The sequence below is a fragment of the Gadus chalcogrammus genome, chromosome 16 (genome assembly GCF_026213295.1).
Source record: "Gadus chalcogrammus isolate NIFS_2021 chromosome 16, NIFS_Gcha_1.0, whole genome shotgun sequence".
Classification (NCBI taxonomy): Eukaryota; Metazoa; Chordata; class Actinopteri; order Gadiformes; family Gadidae; genus Gadus; species Gadus chalcogrammus.
In genome coordinates this window covers 23,337,453-23,355,181 of record NC_079427.1, presented here as the reverse complement: position 1 = coordinate 23,355,181, position 17,729 = coordinate 23,337,453, and the positions used below count along the sequence as shown (strand labels likewise).

Sequence of the window (17,729 nt, the reverse complement as noted above, 5' to 3'; positions counted from 1 at the left end):
AAAAATTAATATTAATGGGACATTTTAGAATGAAGATACGGCCCAAAAAAGTAGTTTTTGTGTCTTTCTTTCTCAAGATACCTTTGGCGTCAACATGGACCATGTGGCCATTCAGGGCCCTTTCCTTAGAGATTGTTGTTGCATCAGGGCCCTGTGCCCTGTACCACGAAGCTCGCTTATGCCGCTTTTCCACTGCATGGTACCAGCTCGACACGACTCGACTCGACTCGACTCAGCTCGCCTTTTTTGCGTTTCCACCGCGATCTAGTACCTCAAGTGGCTGCTTTTTCTAGTACCGCCTCGCTCTAGGTTCCAAGCGGCTGAGCCGATGCTAAAAGGTGACGTCGGCAGACGGCCGGCCACTGATTGGCCAGAGAGTGTGACGAAGTCACGAGAGCGACATGGCAACCATGCTGGTAACAGCCATAGCAGCGCCGCAGCCAACATATTCCACTTCTTCAACATGCCAGCTAATAATACGAACACGAATACCATCGCATCGATGTTCTCCATTGTTGTTATGTTGGTTCTGTCCATGTGTAGGTTACGTAGGTGTTGTTTGCGTCGCGTACAAAAATACGTCACAGCCCTTTCGCGCAGACGACCCCGCCCACGTCCCGGAGGTACTATTTGCGGTGGAAAAGCACCCGCGCTGCTACCGTGTCGAGTCGTGTCGAGTCGTGTCGTGTCGAGTCGAGCTACATGTGCGGTGGAAAAGCGGCATTAGAGGGTTAGCGAGGTATGCTGAGCTCCAAGCCTGGGTTAGTTGTACCACGAAAGTCGATCTCTTTTAGCGTCGCTGTATCACCATGGTGACTTATGCTCGCAACCAAACCTGGTCGGGAGCAGTTTTTCGGCTTAGTCTAGCCGGAGATCGGCTACTTAAATCGGCGTGCGCAGCTTCCTAACCCCTCCTCTGACAATGGCGTCACCATTTCTGGGTGTTCCCGTGGACCTCTGCGCACTTCTCGTACAGGCGTCTCTCCGGAGACAGAGGGTTTTACGGGACAGAACCGATTCCCTGGCATTGTCTGACGATATTCAGATTTCAGACTTTATTGTCATTGTGCAAACAACGAAATTGGGGTTCTTCATGAGAGATACAGATTCTCATAAGAGGGTGTTCGTTATTTGATCGTCCTTTTGGACCTTATGTAGACAATGCTTACTGTTGCGCATTGTGTCTCCGTGACAGAGTGCTAGAGTGGAGGTAGCGCGTCAGTCTTGAATATCTGCGCGGGGGGTTCGACTCCCAAGTGACGCGAATTTATGTGAAGCTTAAAAAGTCCCAATTATCATGCATATGGAATGCTTATTCACTAAAGCTTATGGAATTATATTTTTGTGCTTATTTCGAACTTGAACCCATATTTTAAAGGCCGTGCTGGCACCACATCTATGGGGGTAAAATACATGATGATAGACCGGCGAATTTGAACCCCGGTCGCTGGCGTTCGGGTCTTATACTAATCCACTACGCTACAGCCGCTACCTCTCGGCGGTTGAAAACATGCTATACATTTCTTACATAGGGTGTATTTAAAGTGAATTCCCTAAATGATAGAATAAGGCAGGATGGACGTTGCTTATGCATTTTTAAATCATCATCATTCTATTTGGATTAATGGCGAACAATTCTGCATTTGGCATAGTTATTTTACAGACAATATGCAGAATATTTGCACTTATACGCATATAGACAGCTTGATCTATCGTAAAGGTGAGAAAAATGACGCAAAAAACGCCCCTTTCACGTGAACGCGCACTGAACCAAAAGCGGAAAACCTGGTTCAACTAATTGAATCTAAAGTGAGCTTCGTGGTACCATTTAACTCTGATTGCGAGTTGCGGCTCTGTCGAGCCAGGTTTTCCCAAGAAAGCCTGGGTATGTTCAGCGAGCTTCGTGGTATAGGGCACTGGCCAAGAGTCCAGGGAAATGGCCCAATCAGAGCAGAGGCTGACTCTTTGTATGCCGTCATCTTGACAACATACATATATAAAAAACATGCAGCTAGTGGCCACAGAGTTTACTTCTCCAGCCAGCTCAGGTAAAACCAAATATGGCGTTTACACTCTTTAAGGTATTTAAACTATAAGTTTATATTACATAGCTAAGAGTGGTAAGTATTGATATTATTTGAGTGAAAACATTTGTATTATTATATGAATTATTATTATTATTATTATTATTATTATATGTATTAAACATATATTTTTGTTATATGACAAAACACATTATGTTACCAAAAACATTCAGAAACATATTTCAATCGAAATCTTGCTAAAACAAATGGCAGGACATGCAGAATTTTTTTAATTAAACATGCAGGGACTGTAACGGCTGGATTAGAAGAGACATTGGGATAATTATATGGTTGAACATATATAATACATGTTACAGTTCAAATACAGTTAATCAAGCTCTTAAATTATAATGTTGATGTAGAATTGTAGTGTGACTATTTTTGCTCTCTTAATGTGGAATATTAGCAACTTGGGTAAGCACATATTGAGGGTAAAAAGGCTGCTAATTGCTTCTTGTTATGACTGAATGCACAATATGCGACAGAGTCAAAACAGTCAGCCACTGCTCTGACTGGGCCACAATATGCAAGATCAAGTATTCTGTGTCTTTTGTCAGCTCTGTCATATCATGTATTGTTTAAGGTGGCCGAGGAAATTACACATCTCTGATGTCAATATCAAAGGCGTTATCATGATCAGAATTGTATACCAATTGTATGACACATGATGTTTCTGAATGTGATCCATATGTTTCATGTCTGATCCTTTAAGTCCTTTTCATATGGGTAAACAAACCCAACAGCTCCGCCCCCCCCCCCCCCCCGGATCTATGTTTGTATATCAATTATGTAATAATGTCTCTTTCAGGTTGCTTGCGGAAAGCATTCTTGATTAACAAAAATCCTGTCTTACCAACCCGTCCTTTCCATTCCCATCTCTCTCTCTCTCTCTCTCTCTCTCTCTCTCTCCCCCCCCCCCCCCCCCCCCCCCCCCCCAATATCTTCTCCCAGGTAAATGGAGCCAGAGTTCTGCTACGGGAATGGCTCGTGTGTGAGGACGGTCTACCCCGTCGCTGTCCGTGCCATCCTCTACTTGGGCCTTGGGTCTGCGGTGGTCCTCACAGTCCTGGGTAACCTTTTTGTGATCGTGGCCATCGCTCACTTCAAGCAACTCCACACGCCCACCAACTACCTGACCCTCTCTCTGGCCGTGTCCGACCTCCTGCTGGGGGTGCTGATCATGTTACCCGGCATGATTCGCGCTGTCGAAACATGCTGGTTCTTTGGGGAGATGTTCTGCAAGGTTTTCATGAGTTCAGACATCTTACTGTGTACTGCTTCTATATTGAACCTGTCCTTTATATCCATCGACCGCTATTATGCCGTGTGCCACCCTATGCTCTACCCCCTTAAGATAACGGTTCATACGGCAGTCGTCATGATCCTGGTCACATGGTGTGTCTCTGCGGTGGTCGGCTTTGGGATGGTTTTCCTCGAGCTGAATATTTTGGGAATGGAGGAGTTGTACTATAACAACTTGGTGTGCGAAGGAGGGTGCATTTTGTTTTTAACTGTAGTCACCAGCACCGTCTCATCCATTATCTCTTTCTACCTCCCCGGGGTCATAATGCTGGCCATCTACCTGAAGATCTACATGGTTGCCCAGAGACAAGTGCGCACCACAGGCCTTCAGAAGATCAGCTCCTCCAAGGTGGACAAGCACCAGAGGAAAGCCACCAAAACACTGGCCATCATCATGGGTGTGTTTCTGTCCTTCTGGACGCCATTTTTCCTCTGTAACATCATCGACCCCTTCATCAGCTACTCCATTCCACCAACCTTGTTCGACATACTCTCCTGGCTGGGGTATCTGAATTCAACCATCAACCCGTTGGTGTACGCATTCTTCTACAGTTGGTTCAGGAAAGCGTTTCAAATTATTGTTTCTGGTCGAATCTTTTGGTCTGACATGTCGGACACAAAACTATTTGCAGAGTGACAGTGGTTTCATTTTGAGGCCTCCAAAAAGATGTGTGGCCAAAGAAGAAAGGCTTATCGACTGATGGGTTAAATTCTAATAAATTACAAATGTTTGTCCCATTAAATGTCCCATTAAATGTCTTCAACATTAAAATTAAAATTGTATTTTTCCTGAAACACAAAATCACCCAATACTGATATTATATGTGGTGTTAGTTATGCCGGCTGTGTATTGAGTTTCTCTATACCTTTTTCTTTTTTATGACATTAAAGTCTGCGGTTAGGGCGTTTGCTCTGCTTTGTTGTCGTTTCTTGCGGAAATTCCTGGTGTGCAATCGACTGTTGTACTTTACCCACAGTAAGGTTGACATACGTCCACGCCACTACAGGTACCGCTCACATGGTAACTCACATTATAATGTGACCAATTTGATAATACTGTTATCATGTGACAAGCTGCGTGTATTGGATCATGTATTTTTGTCCCCTCAGATCCAGCGACTGGGCCAGGGTTAGGTGAGACCGGTCAGAACGGGACATCCCTAGTTCATATAAAATCAATAATGTGGCATGGTTCACTCAAGTGGACTCTCTTGAACCGTATAAACCTCCAGGAAAGTGGAAACTATTAATTATGGTTGACTTCAAATACTTTAATTGGTTTACGGCTAAATGTGAACATTGTTATTTACTGAAAAAATATGAGTCTCATCTGGGAATAAATCTATTTAAGATCGGAAAACCTATGTCTTACTCTTCCCTACATTTTCATTCAAATTACATTTCCATTTAAAGCTCTTTATCTTATACTGATAATCTTGTTGTTAAGTAGGACATTGTACATAATAAACCAAGGCAACTTGTTCCCTTGAGCGAGATGAAAAGAAAAGGAACAATTTCAGGAGAATATCATGTAATATGAGAATTATTAGAATAAAAAGAACCCACCAAAAATGTGTGGTCCTTCTGTCTCTGTTTCTCAACACATCGTTCCTTTAACATTTTCCATGTTGCCATTCAGGGCCCTTTCCTTAGAGATTGTTGTTGCATCTGGCCACAGAGGCCAGGGAAATGGCCCAGTCAGAGCAGTGTCTGACTGTTTTGACCCTGTCGTCATCTTGAAATGACAATATATATAAAGCCCATCCTGCTAGTATCCACTGAGCTAAACTCTCCAGCTGACTGAGGTAGGCCCACATTATGCTTTATCACACTTTAAACTGCTACTCTCAAAGTCAAATTTGAAACGGAAATGTTTATTAAGTAATTGTGTTCCTTAACTATTACAGGTTTTGTAGGTAATGTATTGACATTATTTGCGGTAACTTCTTTAATTTTATACCATTCAAAAGTATTTTTGTTTTATGAATAACCCTACTCTATCAGATTTTCTTTTCAGAATTATATTTTAATGGATATCCGTTTAAAACCAATCATATTACTGGCAACATAAAAAATGCAGGGGCTGTAAAGACAGTGGATAGGATAAGCAGAGACAAGACAGTTTTTCTACTTTTTTCAGAAAAAGTCGTTTCACAATCCTTAATTATAAACAACTAAAACAGAAATAAAGTTAGTTCTTAGTAGCAAATTATGTAAGTAAGCACATATGTTGGGTGTGAACAGCTTGAAAATCGCATGTTGTCATGGCTGAATACAGTACGATGTGCCAGATATTATTAAGAGTCAATCATTCCTGTCATTTTTCTGTGTTATTTATCACCGAACAATAGCAAAAAAATACATTGTATTATTTGTAGTAGTATATATGGTGTAGTGTATGTCTTGTGTTATCATGATCAAAATTGTATACAAATTGTATTGCACATGATGTTTCTGCATATCGTTCATATGTTTCATGTCTGATTTTCTTCAGGTTCTTTGCATAAGGGTACCCAAACCCCACAGCTATTGTTGTTTCTATATCAATCATGTAAACAAGTCTCCTTCAGGCTGCGGAAAGCGTTGTTGAATTTACTTAAACCCTCTCTCACCACCAACCGTTCCCATCCCTCTCTCCCTCCCTCCCTCCCTCTATCTCTCTCTCCCTCCCCTCCTCCCAGTTCAATGGAGCCAGAGTTCTGCTACGGGAATGGCTCGTGTGTGAGGATGGTCTACCCCGTTGCTGTCCGCGTCACACTCTACTTGGTCTTGGGGTCTGCGGTGGTCCTCACGGTGCTGGGAAACCTCTTTGTGATCGTGGCCATTTCTCACTTTAAGCAACTCCACACGCCCACCAACTACCTCACCCTCTCCCTGGCTGTAACCGACCTCCTCCTGGGGGTTCTGGTCATGTTCCCCGGTATGATTCGGTCCGTGGAGACCTGCTGGTACTTTGGGGAGATGTTCTGCAGGCTCTTCCTTAGCTATGACATCTTGCTGTGCACCGCGTCCATCATGAACCTGTCCTTTATATCCATCGACCGCTATTATGCCGTGTGCCACCCTATGCTCTACCCCCGTAAGATAACGGTTCACACGGCAGTCATCATGATCCTGGTCACATGGTGTGTCTCGGCTGTGGTTGGCTTCGGTATGATCTTCCTCGAGCTAAATATTTTGGGAATGGAGGAGTTGTACTATAACAACTTGGCGTGTGAAGGAGGGTGCGCTTTGTTTACGACTGTTGTCGCCAGCACTGTCTCGGCGATCATCTCTTTCTACCTCCCCGGGTTCATCATGCTGGCAATCTACCTGAAGATCTACATGGTTGCCCAGAGACAAGTGCGCACCATAGGCCTACAGAACACCAGCTCCTCCAAGGTGGACAAGCACCAAAGGAAAGCCACCAAAACACTGGCCTTCATCATGGGCGTGTTTCTGATCTTCTGGACGCCATTTTTCCTCTGTTACATCATCGACCCCTACATCGGCTACTCCTTTCAGCCCGCCTTGTTCGATACACTCTTGTGGCTGGGGTATCTTAATTCCACTGTCAACCCATTGGTGTATGCCTTCTTCTACAGTTGGTTCAGGAAGGCTTTTCAAATCCTCGTTTCTGGTCGCATCTTTCGGTCTGACATGTCGGGCACAAAACTATTTGGAGAGTGACAGTAGTTTCATGTTGAGGCCTCCCAGAAAATGTGGAGCCCTGAAAAGAAATGCTAATCAACTGATGGGTGGAAATTCTAATCAATTAAAAATGTCTGTCCTATTCAATCTGTTTATTCACTATTAAAATATTTTTCCTGAAACCCAAAATCACCCAATACTGATATTATTTGTCATATTATTTATGCCTGCTGTGTTATTGAGTTTCTCTCTAACTTTTTTTTTATGATAGGCAAACTTCTGTTGTAGCACTTTGCTCTGCTTTGCAGACGTTTCGTGCAGAAATGTTGTGTGGTTCCTCATTGTGTTTTTACAAATGCTTAATAAAGTGTACTAATACTAATGCTAATACTTTAATTAGTTTATGGCTAAATGTGAATGTTGTTCTTGACTTACAAAATATAAGTCAAATCTGGGAATAATTCTGTGTAAGATCAGAAAACCTAATGTTTTACTCTTCCGTACATTTTCATTCAAACTACATTTCCATTTAAAGCTGTTCATATTATACTGATAGGCTTGTTGTTTAGTTTGACATTGTCCATAATAAACCAAGGCAACTTGTTCCCTTGCGAAAGCTGAAAGTTCGATTTTCAGGAGAAAATCCTGTAAAATTAGAAATATTAGAATAAAAATAACACACCGTAAAGGTGTGGTCTTTATGTGACCCTTTCTTAACACATCCTGCCCTCAACATTGGCCATGTTGCCATTCAGGGCCCTTTGCTTAGAGATTGTTGTTGCATCTGGCCACAGAGTCCAGGGAAATGGCCCAGTCAGAGCAGTGGCTGACTGTTTTGACCCTGTCGTCATCTTGAAATGACAATATATATAAAGCCCATCCTGCTAGTATCCACTGAGTGTACCTCTCCAGCTGACTAAGGTAAGCCCACATAATGCTTTATCACACTTTAAACTGCTACTCTCCAAGTCAAATTTGAAATGGAAATGTTTATGAAGTAATTGTGTATCTTCACCAAATATTTTGTGATGTTCCTTAACTAGTACAGGTTTTGTAGGTAATGTATTGACATTGTTTGCGGTAACTTCTTTAATTTTATACCATTCAAATTATTCTTGTTTTATGAATAACCCTACTCTATCAGATTTTCTTTTCAGAAGTATATTTTAATGGATATCCTGCTAAAACCACTCATATTACTTGCTATACAAAAAATGCAAGGGGCTGTAAAGACAGTGGACAGGATAAGCAGAGACAATTGAGTTTTTCTATGTTTTATCAAAAAAATCGTTCCACAATCTTTAATTATCAACAACTACAACAGAAATATAATCAAGTTAGCTCTTTGTAGCAAATTATGTAAGCAAGCACACATATGTTTGGTGTGAACAGCCTGAAAATTGCATGTTGTCATGGCTGAATACAGTACGATGTGGCTGATATAATTAAGAGTCAAGCATTAGTCTAAATTTTCAGTGTCATTTATCACCGAACAATAGCAAAAATATACATCGTATTATTTGTAATAGTATATATGGTGTAGTGTATGACTTGTGTTATCATGATCAGAATGGTATACAAATTGTATGGCACATGATGTTTCTGCATATCGTTCATAATATGTTTCATGTCTGATTTTCTTCAGGTTCTTTGCATAAGGGTACCCAAACCCCACAGCTATTGTTGTTTCTATATCAATGATGTAATCATGTCTCTTTCAGGTTGCGGAAAGCGTTGTTGAATTTACTTAAACCCTCTCTCACCACCAACCGTTCCCATCCCTCTCTCACTCCCTCCCTCTCTCCCTCCCCTCCTCCCAGTTCAATGGAGCCAGAGTTCTGCTACGGAAACGGCTCATGTGTGAGGACGGTCTACACTGTTGCTGTCCGTGTCACACTGTACTTGGTCTTGGGGTCTGCGGTGGTCCTCACAGTGCTGGGAAACCTCTTTGTGATCGTGGCCATTTCTCACTTTAAGCAACTCCACACGCCCACCAACTACCTCACCCTCTCCCTGGCCGTAACCGACCTCCTCCTGGGGGTTCTGGTCATGTTCCCCGGTATGATTCGTGCCGTTGAGACCTGCTGGTACTTTGGGGAGATGTTCTGCAGGCTCTTCCTTAGCTATGACATCTTGCTGTGCACCGCGTCCATCATGAACCTGTCCTTTATATCCATCGACCGCTATTATGCCGTGTGCCACCCTATGCTCTACCCCCGTAAGATAACGGTTCACACCGCAGTCATCATGATCCTGGTCACATGGTGTGTCTCGGCTGTGGTTGGCTTCGGTATGATCTTCCTCAAGCTAAATATTTTGGGAATGGAGGAGTTGTACTATAACAACTTGGCTTGTGAAGGAGGGTGCACTTTGTTTACGACTGTTGTCGCCAGCACTGTCTCGGCGATCATCTCTTTCTACCTCCCCGGGGTCATCATGCTGGCCATCTACCTGAAGATCTACATGGTTGCCCAGAGACAAGTGCGCACCACAGGCATACAGAACACCAGCTCCTCCAAGGTGGACAAGCACCAGAGGAAAGCCACCAAAACACTGGCCATCATCATGGGCGTGTTTCTGTCACTCTGGACACCGTTTTTCCTCTGTTACATCATCGACCCCTACATCGGCTACTCCATTCCACCAACCTTGTTCGACATACTCTCCTGGCTGGGGTATCTGAATTCAACCATCAACCCATTGGTTTACGCCTTCTTCTACAGTTGGTTCAGGAAGGCTTTTCAAATCATCGTTTCTGGTCGCATCTTTCGGTCTGACATGTCGGACACAAAACTATTTGTAGAGTGACAGTGTTTTCATGTTGAGGCCTCCCAGAAGATGTGGAGCCCGGAAAATAACTGCTTATCAACTGCTGGGTAGAAATTCTAATCAATTAAAAATGTTTGTCCTATTAAATCTGTTTATTCACCATTCAAATAAAAATATATTTTTCTTGAAACCCAAAATCACCCAATACTGATATTATTTGTAGTATCATTTATGCCTGCTGTTTTATTGAGTTTCTCTCAATAAGTTTGTGATAGGCAAAGTCTTCTGTTCTTCAGCGTTTTGCTCTGTTTTGCAGACGTTTCGTGCAGAAATGTTGTGTTGTTCCTTATTGTGTTTTAACAAATGCTTAATTAAGTGAATGGTGTTATACTGACGAACAGCCCTGACACCCCAGAATCTATTTGACCATTCTACAGGTAGCTCTCATTCGGTAGTTCTTTTTGTCATGTGACTAATTGGCAACTACTCTTGTTGTCATTTGACACGCTGCAGACATCGGATAATATTTTCTGTGTTGTTTCCTGCGTTCTGGGACAGTAGCTGCCCGATAAAGAGGCTGTGTATTTGGACAGGACATCCCTAGTTCATATAAAATCAATAATGTGGCATGGTTCACTCAAGTCCACTCTCCTTAACCGTAGAAGAATCCAGGAAAGTGGATAACATTAATAATCATTGACTTCAAATGCTTTAATTGGTTTATGGCTAAATGTGAATGTTGTTCTTGACTCACAAAATATAAGTCAAATCTGGGAATAAATCTATTTAAGATCAAAAACCTAATGTCTTACTCTTCTGTAGCTACATTTTCATTCAAACTAAATTTCACTTTAAAGCTCTTCATATTATACTCATAGGCTTGTTGTTTAGTTTGACATTGTGCGTAATAAACCAAGGCAACTTGTTCCCTTAACTTGTTCCTTTCACATTGCAATTTTTCGCAACAGTCCAAGAATTTGTCAACAAAGCACGTGTGTGCATAGATCGTTCAATCATTGGACAAGACGGTCAGGGGCGGGGTAATGCGGGGTAACGCATAAAAAAAAGTAAACAAAGAAAACAAACTATGGAGATTCAGCGTGCTGCCCTCGTTGTGCTTATACTGATTGGTTTCATACAGCTACAAACATTTGCAGTACTTTTGGAGCATTAGAGGCATTTGGCACAACGTAGATTGTATGATGCTATGCTATCCGCGGACCGCGCAAACGCCTTCTCCCCCATCCCGAACTGAATATATTAAAGGCCCACTATGCAACTTCGGGCATTTCGTCGCTGTTTTCTTGGTTTTGGCACGCACATTTCTCTACACAGCGCCCCCTACAGCTTCGTAGTAGATATTTCACAACACTGTCGTAACAACTCGTTGACGACCCTTCCCCATGCACTTCTACGCGAGCCAGGTGCATTTGTTTTCAAAGAAGCCGGCGAATGCATGGAGCCATGTCCGAAGTAGATGTTCATAAAGTGAAGGCAAGGTTATACATTTTTAAAAGGGTGTATTTGTATTGCAATAAACATAAATCCATCATTTTTTATGGTTGACGGGGAGAATTGATATCCTAGATTATAATTGTTTTATCTTAGGTTGAACAGAACAATCAGTGTAAGAGGTTTGGCCAACATAATAATCTAAATAAACAAGAACCTGGATTCGGGGATTCAGTCTGTATCTGGGGGACGAGACAGACGAACAGCAAAACACCCATGGAAACAAAGGTGTTTATATGGTTGCAACCAAGCAAGCTAGAAACATACAGGGCTCACAACAAAACGGTCGAGAAAACAATTTTTACAGGGCTCACAACAAAATGGTTGAGCAAACACATTTGTACAGAGACTATCAACATCAAGAATACCACGAAGACAAAGGCCACCCAAGGGTACTTTCAATTTCAAAAGCAACACGACCGAGTCGGCGTCTGATTTGCAGTCTTCTTTTTCTTTCAGTTCACGCTATTCCTGAAAAGCTTGCCCCTTTTCTCTTCTTCTGTTCCTCCGACATTTGGTTTCTCTGTCTCTTTTTAGTCGGCTGATCTATGATGAATATAACAATCCCTTAGTGACTTGTGTTTATATCGAGCCGGTTCCGTGTTTGGGGGTCTGTGCCGTAAAGCAATTCGTTACTTCGCGAGACCCGAGACTCCCGCGAGAGTGGGCGGCGGGTCGCCGGCAGAAACATAGGCCTATTCCTTTTCTCCGCCAAGATGCGCAAGGGTGAGTCAAAACAACGAACAATCGAACAAAAATGTATAATAGAACCATCGCAATGACTCTTAGCCTGTTATATTAAGGTAAATCAAGCCAAAAATGTTGCATAGTTCCCCTTTCACTCGTGTCTGATCTCTTTTCTGGTCCATTCTTCTTTTGTTCCACCGACGGTCGCCTCTTGGGTCCCTTATCAGTCGATTGATCCATGATGAATGCAACAATTGCCTCGCAACTGGCTGTTTATATCTAGCCGGTGCCATGTTTGGGTGTGTGTCTGTGCCGTAAAGCATTTTCGAAACTACAATCTGACTCATTTTCGAGGATACTTCCGCTGTGTCACATCCGGATTGTGTCGGTCCGAACAGAGCAAGTTGCATGCGCTTTTTCACTGGAGAGGCGACATTGGTAAATGACCCACCAATCGACCCAGAAATGGATGCAGAACCATCAGCATAACTCTCAACCTGCATACTTAATGTAATTTTGGCTAAAAAAGTTGCATAGTGGGCCTTTAAATGCATCGGTATGTTCTCCATACTTTATATATTGGCGTCTGCCAAAATATCCAATAGACATTTTTTATCCTCTTTGCTACATGGGTCTGTTAACGTGATGCCGGTCTGATATCGTGACGTTGATCTTTGAATTTACCGCGCTAATCAAACAATATAAATAAACAAGCAGCAATGGGAGCCTGTTGCAGGGTTTTTTTCGGACCGAGCGCGGTCGCTTTCACATCTCAAGCGAACCGCAACAGGGTTCGTTTGGAAGTTTGTTTGTGAATATGCCCTGTGTCCCTTTCTCAACACATCCTGCCCTCAACATTGTCCATGTTGCCATTAAGGGCCCTTTGCTTAGTGATTGTTGTTGCATCTGGCCACAGAGTCCAGGGAAATGGCCCAGTCAGAGCAGTGGCTGACTGTTTTGACCCTGTCGTCATCTTGAAATGATAACTTATATAAAGCACATCCTGCGAGTATCCACTGAGTATACCTCTGCAGCTGACTGAGGTAAGCCCACATAATGTTTTATCACACTTTAGACTACTATTCTCCAAATAAAATTGATCTAGAAGACTAATCAGAAATGTATTAAATAATATGTATATCTTTACTAAATAATTGGTGGTTTTCCTTAACTATTACAGTTTGTGTAGGTAATGTATCGATATTATTTGTGGTAACCTCTTTATTTTTATGCCATTCATATTCCTTTTGTGTTATGAATAACCATACTCTATTTGATTTTCTTTTCAGAAGTTTATTTGATTTGATATCCTGCTAAAACAGCTCAAATTACTGTCAATATTGAAATGCAGGAGCTTTAAAGACAGTGGATAGGATAAGCAGAGAGAAGGCAGTTTTTCAACGTTTTAGCAAAATAAGTTGTTCCACAATTCTTAATTATAGACGACTGCAACAGAAATATAATTAAGTTAGCTCTTAAGTAGTATATGATGTTCTATTAATTAAAGATTAAGGATTGTGGCATAATTTTTTTACTTTCTGAATGAGGAATATTTAGCAAGTAATTAAGCACACGACTGAATACAGTACGATGTTACAGATATTGTTAAGAATGTATTCCTGTAATTTTTCTGTATCATTATCACTTAACAATATCAAAATTATACATTGATTATTTCTAATATTATGTATGGTGTAGTGTATGAAAGCTTTTTATTATAAAATAATTTAAGATTTTACATTGTACTATAATAGTTTACAAATGATTACATCATGGAATGGATAGGGCCATGAAGAGATCTTGCTGTACCACATTGTGACTCATTGACAATTGATAATTTAACAAGATGATAAAATCTTAGGTGAAGGCCTTCATTCAGCAACATAATAATGTATTGTATATTGTACACACTGGCAAAGCTCTGTCAAATCCTCTATTGATTATGATGGCAGACAAAATGACACAACTCTCATAAAATCATTATTAAATGTGCTCGTTACAAAGCCAAATACTAGATGCCACCTAGGTTGCTCGCACACTCCAGCTAAGTGACTAAAGGCTCCTCCAAACAAGGACACAGGGTAGTGGGGTTGAAAATCCAGTTCATTATAAGTCTGATTACTCAATGTGCAACTAGCGTTTAGGCTCAACCAGCCCAAATCGTACTTGGCCAGGCCAGCTGTTTTTCCAGCCATCATCAACACGCACCCCCACAGCCCTATCATCCTTTGAATGGTATACCGTATATTTGTAATGTATTTTTGCCTCTGCCTCAGGACCTTTGCATATGGATGCCCTAACCACACCCTTTCACTCCCTTTGCCTCACTCCATTACTCCCCCTCTCGCAGGCCGATGGAGCCGGATTTCTGCTACGGGAATGGCTCATGTGTGAGGACGGTCTACCCTGTCGCCATTCGTGCCACCCTCTATTTGGTCCTGGGGTCTGGTGTGGTCCTCACGGTGCTAGGTAACCTCTTTGTGATCGTGGCCATCGCTCACTTCAAGCAACTCCACACGCCTCCCAACTACCTGACCCTCTCCCTGGCAGTTACCGACCTTCTCCTGGGGGTTCTGGTCATGCTCCCCATCATGATTCAAACCATCGAGAGCTGCTGGTTCTTCGGGGAGATGTGTTGCAAGCTCTACAACAGCTCTGTTGTCTTGCTGTGCACTGCGTCCATCTTGAACCTGTCCTTTATATCCATCGACCGGTATTATGCCGTGTGCCACCCTCTGCTCTACCCCCGTAAGATAACGGTTCACACAGCCGTCATCATGATCCTGGTCACATGGTGTGCCTCGGCTGTTGTCGGCTTTGGGATGATCTTCCTAAAGCTGAATATATTAGGAATTGAGGAGTTCTACTATAATAACGTGGCGTGTGAAGGAGGATGCTTTTTGTTTCAGAGTGGGGTGTCCAGCACCGTCTCGTCTATTCTCTCCTTCTACATCCCCGGGGTCATCATGCTGGGCATCTATCTGAAAATATTCATAGTGGCCCAGAGACAAGTGCGCACAATAGGCCTACAGAACACCAGCTCCTCCAAGATGGACAAGCACCAGAGGAAAGCCATCAAAACGCTGGCCTTCATCATGGGCGTTTTTCTGTCATTCTGGACTCCGTTCTTCATCATTAACATCATAAATCCTCACATCGGCTACTCCGTACCGTCTGCCTTGTTCGACACACTCGGGTGGCTGGGGTATCTCAATTCCGCTGTCAACCCGTTGGTGTACGCCTTCTTTTACAGTTGGTTCAGGAAGGCATTTAAAATGATAATATCCGGGAGCATCTTTCGGTCTGACATGTCGGACAAAAAACTGTTTGCTGAGTGATAGTGGTTTCATGTTGAGGCTTCCAAGGAGATGTGGTCTTATAAAAAGAAAGGCTTATCAACTGTTGGAAATCCAAATGAAGTTGAATATTTTCCATGTTATGACTCTTAATTCATGGAAATTACCATATTTTTCATAAAATCGCAAAATATTGATTTTGTTGGTGGCATTATTTATGCCGGTGTTGTTATTGATCTCTCGTTCCGACAGACATCACACATTTTTTTTTAATCAACTTCGAAAACAGCCATTGGAATTTAAAAAGTAGGACCATGCAATGTATATTTACTTTGTGTGCTGTATCACAAAGTGGGAGAATGCTGTTATGACACAAATGTGCAAATTAGTGCAAAATGGTATAATACACCCGTACAACAGATAACATCCATACATTGTCCGTCAAGATAATAAGTCCATGCAAGATGATTTTTTTGGAAATATCTTATATATTAAAGATGAAATATATATATTAAAGATGTAAAAACTTTTTATTGTACCTCCCTCACAACATTTAATCCATGGCGTTTTCTTTTTTGACGTGCGGTCATGTTTTCAAATATGTCACAAAAATAAAAAAGCTTAACAAACTGGTAAACTTCAGTTTAATGGAGCATGATCATTGGAAGACCCACTGTAACAATACTATTGTTATGCGGTTAATGTTGCAGTTCTGATGTAATTAAGGGTGAAAGACATGTGAGGTTGGTATACATTGGTCTGTGATTGGATCCTGAGTGCTGAGAGTATGTTGGTATAATAAAGCGTTAAGCAGCTAAAATAATACTGTATATCTGTATAGAAGGAAAAACAGCATGAAACATGGTGGCAGCAGTCCAATCCAGAGAAAAGAACCCTGAGTTAGCAGGAATCTGCAACTAGCTAGCTAGAGAACTTGAATTGCTAATAAAAAATGCGCGAGAGAAGAGCGACCAACAGCGTTAGAAGATGGATGGTTTGAAGCCTCTGCCAACATTGTGTTTCAACTGTAGCAACCTAGCGAACCTAGCGAGTATTAGATAGTACCTGCAACTTTGGAGAAACTAAGGACTCACATATTCAGGATAGAATAGTGTGTGGTAAACAGCTCAGGACTGAGAGAGAGGCTACTAGGTAAAGGCTAACATTGGACAAATGTTTACATTTCTGAAGAGCCACTGAATTGTCATGAGAGAATATTGGAACCATTGAAGGAAATGCAATGGAAGAAATGCAAACAGTGAGATCTGCAGCAGGATAGGATAAGACAAGGACATTGTTTCATGCATTTTCTGTCGGAAAGGGCATGAAAGGAGTAATAAGAAATGCCCAACTTTTGGAAAAAAGTGCAAAAAGGGTGAGAAAGACAAGTCCTTCACTGCCAAATGCAAATCAAAACCGGAGAAAGGGAGAAGAGAAAACCAGGTACACATTGTGACTGACCTGACAGTGATAGTTATGAGGAAATTGTAAGTGTCTATACTACAGAGAGTGATACAATGACTGGGAAAGATGAAAAATACGAAAAAGCCATGGAAAGACAGTTGTTTGTAGGTATGCTGATGAGCTGGTGAAATTACAGATAGATGTGGGGCTACCTTTCATGCCATTCCAATAAATATGCTTAATCCAGATTCTCAGTTGGAGCCCACCAAGAAGGTTATAGTGATGTACATGACCAAGTTGCACCTCTTTGCAAATGTAAGGATAATGTCAGAAATCTGAGAAACCAGAACCTCTACCAACTGGAGTTTGTGGTAGTTGATAAGAACTGTAGTTAGTTCCACTACTTGGCAGAAAAGCAAGTGAGGCAATTAAACTGATCAAAGTGCAGTATGTGAACATATTTGCCATACACAGTATAGTGAGTGAAGAGAAACCAACACAGTGTCACTTATCTATGGAAGGAATACAGAAAGAGTTTGTTGATGTGTTCAAAGGTGATGGTTGCCTACAGGGAGAGTATAAAATAGAAATTGACACATGCTTGGAGCCTGTGAAACTCCCTAAGAGAAAGGTTCCAGTGGCCATGATGAAGCTACAGATGGAAGAGCGAAAGGATCTTCAAAGTAGCAAGATCAGCATACCTGTGGAGGAGAGCACAGATTGGATAAGCTGTCTGGTCACAATACAGAAATCAAATGGGAAGCTAACAATTTGTATCGATCCGATACCACTAAACAAAACACTAATGTACAGCCATTTTCCCCATCCTACCATCAATGACATCCTCCCAGACCTGTTTGGGAGATTTAGATGGCTCAGGATGGCTATGGGAATAAGCGCAGTGCCTGACATTTTCCAGAGAAAGTTGACACAATCACTCGAAGGACTACTAGGCATATAAATCCTAGTGAATGATGATTTCATCCCCGGAGAGGGTGAAACACAAGAGATTTCGAACAAAGACCATGATGAGATGATGAGACAG

The 17,729-nt window shown here is 41.9% G+C and overlaps 4 protein-coding genes across 4 annotated transcripts; all 4 read left to right on the top strand.

Moving 5' to 3' along the window:
* Positions 1 to 3,039: 3,039 nt before the first annotated feature.
* On the top strand, positions 3,040 to 4,023 carry LOC130405674 (trace amine-associated receptor 1-like). Its single transcript, XM_056610846.1, has 2 exons — positions 3,040 to 3,322; positions 3,395 to 4,023. Exons 1-2 carry the CDS (start codon positions 3,040 to 3,042, stop codon positions 4,021 to 4,023), a joined length of 912 nt encoding a protein of 303 aa, XP_056466821.1.
* A 2,048-nt stretch (positions 4,024 to 6,071) lies between these two features.
* LOC130406097 (trace amine-associated receptor 1-like) lies at positions 6,072 to 7,592 on the top strand. The gene has a single exon (XM_056611488.1). The coding sequence runs from the start codon at positions 6,072 to 6,074 to the stop codon at positions 7,053 to 7,055; it is 984 nt and encodes a 327-aa protein (XP_056467463.1). The 3' UTR covers positions 7,056 to 7,592.
* A 1,248-nt stretch (positions 7,593 to 8,840) lies between these two features.
* LOC130406166 (trace amine-associated receptor 1-like) lies at positions 8,841 to 9,939 on the top strand. The gene has a single exon (XM_056611587.1). It carries the CDS (start codon positions 8,841 to 8,843, stop codon positions 9,822 to 9,824), a length of 984 nt encoding a protein of 327 aa, XP_056467562.1. The 3' UTR covers positions 9,825 to 9,939.
* Positions 9,940 to 14,338: 4,399 nt separating this feature from the next.
* Positions 14,339 to 15,322, top strand: LOC130405673 (trace amine-associated receptor 1-like). Its single transcript, XM_056610845.1, has one exon. The coding sequence runs from the start codon at positions 14,339 to 14,341 to the stop codon at positions 15,320 to 15,322; it is 984 nt and encodes a 327-aa protein (XP_056466820.1).
* Positions 15,323 to 17,729: the final 2,407 nt, after the last annotated feature.

Bases quoted from the DNA above. Each gene is read 5' to 3' on its own strand.
- LOC130405674 (XM_056610846.1), top strand. From the start codon at position 3,040: ATGGAGCCAGAGTTCTGCTACGGGAATGGCTCGTGTGTGAGGACGGTC. The intron at 3,323-3,394 runs GCAAGGTTTTCA...TTATATCCATCG, and splicing joins GTTCTTTGGGGAGATGTTCT to ACCGCTATTATGCCGTGTGC.
- LOC130405673 (XM_056610845.1), top strand. From the start codon at position 14,339: ATGGAGCCGGATTTCTGCTACGGGAATGGCTCATGTGTGAGGACGGTC.
- LOC130406166 (XM_056611587.1), top strand. From the start codon at position 8,841: ATGGAGCCAGAGTTCTGCTACGGAAACGGCTCATGTGTGAGGACGGTC.
- LOC130406097 (XM_056611488.1), top strand. From the start codon at position 6,072: ATGGAGCCAGAGTTCTGCTACGGGAATGGCTCGTGTGTGAGGATGGTC.